The sequence below is a fragment of the Apium graveolens genome, chromosome 4, assembly GCF_009905375.1.
Source record: "Apium graveolens cultivar Ventura chromosome 4, ASM990537v1, whole genome shotgun sequence".
In the NCBI taxonomy this organism is placed as follows: domain Eukaryota; kingdom Viridiplantae; phylum Streptophyta; class Magnoliopsida; order Apiales; family Apiaceae; genus Apium; species Apium graveolens.
In genome coordinates, this window is record NC_133650.1 from 289816778 (window position 1) to 289824705 (window position 7928).

General features: G+C 36.3%; 1 protein-coding gene across 1 annotated transcript; it reads left to right on the forward strand.

The window, feature by feature from the left end:
- Positions 1 to 4620: 4620 nt before the first annotated feature.
- LOC141721183 (protein SMALL AUXIN UP-REGULATED RNA 51-like) lies at positions 4621 to 5362 on the forward strand. The gene has a single exon (XM_074523957.1). The coding sequence runs from the start codon at positions 4749 to 4751 to the stop codon at positions 5061 to 5063; it is 315 nt and encodes a 104-aa protein (XP_074380058.1). The 5' UTR covers positions 4621 to 4748; the 3' UTR covers positions 5064 to 5362.
- The last annotated feature ends 2566 nt before the right edge of the window (positions 5363 to 7928 follow it).

Genomic DNA, 7928 nt, shown 5'->3' on the forward strand with positions numbered 1-7928 from the left:
GCGAGTGTTAGCACACATCTCCTTTCATCAATGAACCAACTAGTAGATGTCAAACAGCTCTGTTAACCAAGTTGTTACGACTTTCTCATAAATTATATCCCAAATCCATTTCTCGCTACAACTAAATAGATTATAAAGAAAATACCTCTAGTATAAATAAATTGCCCGTGATCGGGTTGAACTCATAGGGATGAGTTCTTGGTTTCTTGAGAGGTATAGCAACTAGACTGTGACACCAAAATTCAGAAGTGGGGAAAGTATATTTTGGCACAAAATCAAGATTTTGTCCACTACAGGTGGTTAGTTACTCAGATTCCACCTTGAATGGAAAACTTTGAGCACATTGGATTAGGCATTCCTGATTTTAATCTGCGCAACCAATGTAGGTTTGTTATTCTTTGAAAAGTTTATGCGGCAACTTCTGTTAGGTTGAAAAAACTGAAATCAGGCGATTGCTAGTCAAAATCTAAACTATTTTGTGCATTAAACAACTTCAGATGTTAACCTTTTATTTCTTCATTTTCACTTCATTCCAACTTTATAATGTTCCTTCCAAGTTTTAACTGAAAGGAACATTAATGTAATATGGGGAGCATGTTTGGAGAGGAAAATAGAGATATAAAAGAAGAGATAAAGCCCAACTCTTTTTTGGTATGAGATTAAAGAGATCTGCACTCTGCAATGCTACATTCATCTAGAAAATCAATCAAAATCTTTAAAAAGCTCATATTTTGGTCTGCAGATTCAATCTATTCATAGCCCATTAACAAGCCAAAACAAGCAAGACCTTGGCCCAAGTGGTCAACTTATCATTAGCCTTGTCTGAGCCTTTTAAAGATTCAGCATATAATAAATTTCATAGTTTATATGTGATCTATTCTCCTACTTGCTTCTTTTTATAATGGACTTAAGCATGGGGATTAATCTGCACAAGATGTACTATTTGAATGATATTTTCTATTGAAAATCATGGACTCTTCACAAAAATAGTATCTCTAATGACTAATCCTTGGGTAGAGGTAAAGATGTGTACATTTTATTAATCCGAGTGAGACATACTGATATGTTCGGTTTGATTAATTTAAGAATATAAGGGGTTAATACAAATATGTTTTCATTTACAGTGTAGTTATTGGGTTGGTAGTAGTTATATGCTGCCATCAGATATGATACACATGCATTGGAAATAAAGTTTTGGAAGCTGGAGACTGTTGTTGCCAAAACAGTATGATTTTTTTTGACCAAGGCAACAATCATCCACCCTGGCTAGGACCCTGAATGTAGAATGTTGTTTCCCAGTGAGATGCTAACAGTTGTGACTTATATTAGGCAGGTCACACATTAATGCCTCATCTTAATTTTTATGCAGTACATGTGATGAGGTTTATGGTTGAGGTACGTCCGTAAGTCCTTTAGTTGTCCCGCATACAACTTGAGCTGTCAAGACTTGCCATTGTTTGTTTTTCTCTTAAGCATAATTTACACACAAAGGATGCTTCCGCAACAGAACATGTGTGCAGTTTCTAATATTCTATCATCTCATTGTCTATACATGACAATGGTTTTTTATACTAATAGATATTTACTGCCTCGGCCTCCTAGTATCTCTGAATATGACCCGAACTGACCAGCGCATAGATACTTCGTCCATCCCTATTTCGGACTGCCAATTTTTTTAAATTTTTGCATGTTTTGATGAAATGAAGTGTCGAAGTGTCCATGGCACATGGTCATTCGAGGTGAATTCATGACGGCTCTTAGGGAATCGCTGTATTGTGCAGTGGGTTCATTAATTTTCTTTGTAGCTAGCGCATTATAGTCCTTGTTAAATTCATAAATCTGAATGATCATCACTGCTCTGTGAATTTGAAAAATTACACAATTGATAAGGTGATGTGAAGGAGCAAAGGACATAAAAGCTTTGGCTTTTGAAGAGAAATGGGGGCAATGGTAACATGGCTTGCATGTTCTGAAACAAAGGGGGTCATTTTCTACCTGTTACATGTTACAGGCTTCAATGGTTAGCTATTGAGTCACTGACTTTCAGTGAGAACAGACTGCAGAGGGTCCAGCTTTATATTTCCGTGTGTTTTTATCTCACTTCACTAACCATTCTCAGTCACAGAACATGGGGGTAACCTACAAATAGACTATTTTGTGGCCCAGTTCTCACCATCAAGCTCACCACTCAGCTCTTGATTTAGGCAAATTTGCTCCTTCTGAATTTGACAACAGCTCAACCTATGAAAGCGTCTCAACTAATCAACAAAACGGAATTAGTTGGACACTTATTTCTTTTGTTTTCCGGCACATGCATGCAATCATGGTAACTTTTATGGTAATCTGCGTTTAAGACGAGATATAGTTAATGTTGAAAGATTGATTCCTAACCCACTAATCATAAGTAGTTAGAAGAACCCATAATACAAATTATAGTTTTAACACTCTCCATCTTTTAGACCAACTCAAACTCAAACTCGAGAGCTCTCTTCCTAAACCTGACTATGATACCGCCGCGCAAGATGAGACAGTCTCTTATAAGTCCTTAAGAACTAAATAAGTTTTGTACAAAATGAGAACAATGGTGTGTGAATGAAGACAGATATATTAGAGAAGTGTTTGGTTAGATAAGGCTATATGAACATATTAAGTTGTGATTTAACCTTTTCCTTTTTAACCTGGCAGCCACAACTGCTTTTCTGATCCTTAGAACATGGGTAAACAATTATAGCAATGATTCTTATTTACCTATAAACATTTGTGTGTTGAATGTGACTCCTACTTTGGCGGTGCTTGTGTTAGGTGTACATTATAGCTGGAGTGATTGAGAATTAGATTGGAATGAATTTACATATATGGAATCTCTAAACAGTAATATAAGAGATGATTGTATGGTCATATGTGGTAGGATTAGTCCAGTGGCCCTGCCCTTAAGCACATGTTAACTCTTGTTCTTGACTTATCAAAGCCTTCATATGGCCTCAGGGCCGTATTATAGTACGATACTGTACACTCATTATTGGACCATGTCTCATCAACCACAGATATCTTTAGCCATCAGAATAATGCCTCTTAAGTGGTGGACTAATGTCTTATCTAAGATTAAGGTTGATTATGAAGTTTACATAGTCACACGCTACATGGTTCTAATAAGGCTGCCATTTTCGACAGTCTCCTGTTACAAATCACACTTTTTTTTAATATCGTTTGAAAAGGGTGAGCTAAGCCCACCTCATTCCCCCTTCGTCACTGCTAGTGAGCATGTGTTAAGAAACCGTTCTATCTAAAACCTCAAGATGTTAGAGAGAAAGACCTTTTCCAAGGTCTTATATTAGTATTCTAACGGTCTGACCTCTTATAATTTTGGTTTGTTGTAATGAAAGAATAAGGATATAGTTCATCTAATTTGCTATAAACTGCAATTAGTTTAGAAGTTTCTTTTCTTGTCCTAAGCATGCAAACAAGCACAACAGGCTCCCATGTGCGCTGCACTAGCACAGCATTAGAAATCATGATCGGTTTGTTAATTTCTGTTGAAATTGCATAGTAACTCTGATGAACCCTGATCAAGTACATTGAACCCTTTGATTATTTAAGAAAGCTATCAATTAGTAGAAAATATAGTAATGGCATGGGGAGTTGAAAGAAGATAATGGAAGAATGTGTCATAACACTGAGAATTAGGACCCAATTGTAGGCTGTAACTCCTTTTAATGTTGGTTAAAAGTTGGACCCGATTCTTTTATTCAAAGATTGAATGCTACTAGTAGTACATCACATATGCCTGTAACTTTGAAAATATAAACTACGTACCTGTAGGATAACAATGGGATAGACCAGCTAGCAGCATGAGCATGAACCTAGGCGTGTGTTTAGTGTGCTTCTCAAAGTCTCAACTGTCTAGATATAAACAATATGTGACTACCCTGTAAAAGTTAGTACCCAACATACCCGTCCCATAATTTTCATTTAGTGAGGACCTTGTACGCAAAAAAAAATCAAGTCAAAGATATCCCCAATGTGTTTATCCCATTCATAGAACTGAATCTGTGTGGAGGGTAAGATGTACACAGACCTTACTTCCACTAAGAGTAAAGAGGTGTTTTCAGCCCAAATAGAAAAAATAACCGTAGTAATGCCTCTGTTGCTTGATATTTAACATATTACAACTGCGAGATTTAGCTTGATTATGACAATGTTTCTCACACTTGCTAACCATAACCATAAGGTATCACTGCAAACCGACGTGGATAAACCCGAAGGCTACTTTGTTAACAGATGGTTTTCTCTCAGACTTGTTAAATGTTAATGATTAACATGTCCCTGAAAATCGATGTCGCTAATATCTGGAGGTTTAGGTATTTATATTTTAGGACATAATAAATTGGTTACAAGGCTTGAAAACAAGGGAAGAAATACATGAAAATAGAAATATAGAAGGGGACCAGGATGTCTAATGAAGGGAACAAATTGTAATAAACCCAATGGGGTTTGGCTCCAAACATGTCCTCGAGCTCACACACTACTCAAAAACACCCGTGGTCTCCTTCTTTGCCCCCACATGACCCCCTTTGTAGTTTTTGTACTGCACCTTTCCTCTCCTTCTTCCAACTCCTCACTTTATATAACCCTCTTCTACTCACCCTTTCTTTCTCATCATTTTCTCTACACTTCTCTTTTCTTTTCTTTCCTACCTACAAAACAATACTCTTTTCCCTTTCCTAAAAAAATAACAACAAAGTTTTATAATGGCTTATAAAAAATCAAACAGACTATCACAGGCAGCTTTGATCAAGCAAATTCTTAAGAGATGTTCTAGCTTAGGTAAGCGACAAAGTTACGACGAACAAGGTCTTCCGCTTGATGTACCAAAAGGCCACTTTGTTGTCTACGTTGGCGAAAACAGAACAAGATACATTGTGCCGATTTCTTTCTTGAATTATCCTGAGTTTCAGAACCTTCTTCATCAAGCAGCTGAGGAGTTCGGGTTTGATCACGATATGGGCCTTACTATTCCATGTGACCAAGATGTTTTCGAAAGTCTAACGTCTATGCTTCGATGAGAAGATGATGGATCAAGTTATTTGATTTTGTTACATAAATTAAGCTCTCCCTCCGATGGAAAATTAACGATCATGAAGCTGCTTCATTGCTTCTGCGGCTTTTATTTCTATTGTAGTCTTTCTCTTTTTTACTTTTGGGATAATTTCTTATAGTTGCTAAACTAACTGAAAATCTCATGGAGATTCAGATTTGTATATCTCAAAAGTTCAATTTTTTCTTCACAGTGGTGTTCGATTCTACCCTGTGTAAGAGAGCTAATATTAAGGATCTTTGGAGTTTTTACTCCTTTCTGCACAAATCCTCCCGTTTTCACTTGCATCTCTTCTAGCGCATTATTTCCATAACTTGCAACATGTCGTTGAAGAATTGTATCACTGACTTAAAGATGATAAATCAACACCAGATTATTCATGAATACTATTGTACGGTGTGCTTGCACTTGACATGTACAAGTAGGAAGATAATTTATTTTAGCAAGTAGTAACTTTGAGTTACTTCGGATTCAAATGAACCACAAAACAGTACAAGTCACAAATAGAAGAGGGTGAGATTGAACCTGCGGACCACATGATTACAGTTTTCGTCACTAGGTCAGGATCACGTAACTCAACGTGAGAAGATGAAAATGCAAGGCGAAATTGAAAGTAACTTGTATAGTAAAAAAGGTTTATAAATATATCATACATGTGTTTGTTCATATGCAAACTTGTGATTTGTGTTCAAATGGTGCTTTGTGAAATGGTTTGTAGCGGAACATGACCGTGGATGGAGGATTGGAGATACTTCATATTTATCTTTTGACGTTGTAGACCACTGAAGATGGTGGATTGTAGATACTTCATAATTATCTTTTGACGGTGTACTTGTGTGTTTTTACCGAATGAATTACATTAGCACTTGATCGTACGGCTAGGGAGGATATAACAAAGCTAGAACATGAAATCTACTAAATAGTTTGAGATGGAATCTACTAAATTGGCAAAGTCTCCATCAGTAAAATGGTCCATACCCACTAGCAATCAAAATGAAGAGTGGTGTATGTATTATATTTATCTTACTGCAAACTGTACAACAGATGTACAAAGTGATGGCTAAGATATACATAAGATCTATCGTCCATGTTTAAATTTATCCCTGCTCAATGCCTGTGGTCCCATTGTGGTTTTAACTTGCAACCTAACACAGCCATTGATTCATAATCATAACCCCAGCTGATCCGAACTTCTTGTTTCCGTACTGACCGGACATTCGTCACCGTTGTATGCACTCATTTTTGGACCCAACTGGATATTTCCGGCCATTTAATTTAAACTTTCTTTTGCTGCATTATTCCACTCCAGGATGAAGCAACAAATTCGTGGAGAATTTGTATTGACAAACAAATTATGCAGAATCTGATAAATTTTAAGCTAATTTTCAGAGTTAGACATTTGTAATGCACTTGACAAGTGAATTACGATTGCAGAAACTCCACTTCATTAACTTATTATCTTTCTGTTTTTAATAGTTAAACACACTCACACGCCAAGAGAAGTGCAAGCGCAAACCTCCGTAATTTAGTCAACCTTTTAGTTTAATCCAAGCAGATATTTTGATAAATGTTTAGAATTTGCAATGAATTCATATTTGAAAAGAATGATTTTGGACCTCAATCATTATTTAACCTTATGAGGTTAATGTTATATGGTCGAGGAGATTCAGAATTGATATATGATGATTCCTTTGTCTCCATACTCATCTTCCCACTTGCACCACTATCCCCTGTAACTGCTCTACCGACCCTTAAGTTCCCAAAAAAATCTCCTATTCATGCACTCCCTTCCATAACTTGCTACTCGTATTTAAACCTCTTTTTTCAGATATGATACATAGGACAAACCAAACCTCAAACGCCAATTCAATGCAGTACATTGCGTCTGTTTGGACTAGATCTCTTTCCAGCCTCTTGAACAACATCGAACGTATCTAGTATGTCTCGCTTATCAGGATTCGAGAATCATACGATTTACAAAAATTTACCTTCACTTGAAAAATGAGGAAATGTTTTTGAAAAGATCTCGGGCTTGTGTAATTGATTATTCATTAGAAACTTAAAAAAATCAGATTGGAATTATAATATGCGGCAAACTGCCCTTGGATCGGCCAAAATACGGGACTCTGTAATTATTAAAAAAAAAGGAATAAAATTTTGTCAGGTTCGAAAAAATCAAGACAGTGAATATGGGCATATGGCTACTCTCTAAACTATGTAGCGATCCTAATTAAGTAGCTAGGTGTGTTAAGGTGACAGTACAAATGAATTACTAGATTATATTTAAGATTGAGTAATTACATCATTAATGACGTATGTACATGGTAACATGATACTCTGAACTTTAAGCTTCTTAAAAACTCCACATTTACAGGGCCGGAACCTTATACTATACGTGAAACTACTTGGTTCTTGTTTGGTAGAGTATATTTCTTGGTACTGCCAAAGATTAAAGAAACATAATTTTCTACATGACAGTTTTTCGTTAACCAATTAGTTTACACCAAATCCTTTTGCGTAAAAATCTCTAGGCCAAATTTTCTTCTCCATAACAAGATTGTGGCCTCTTTTACCGGCTTTCACTTGCCTACTCAAGCTACTAGTCATATCATATGTACACATTTTACTTGTCCAAGTCCTGGCGTTCTTCATCTTCTTTTTGGTGGCATGTGATATTAAGGGGAGGAGAATCTGGATTTTCATTTTACTCATGACTAAATTCATATTTTATGGTGTACAACGTTGATTCACCTTAATTAATGTAAAGGGGCCATAGTCTCGTGCAAACACATCAGGGTTATTACCAGGACTGAGCATAAATTAGTCAAATCGA

Excerpts from the sequence above, each read along its gene's own strand:
- LOC141721183 (XM_074523957.1), top strand. The coding sequence starts at position 4,749 with ATGGCTTATAAAAAATCAAACAGACTATCACAGGCAGCTTTGATCAAG.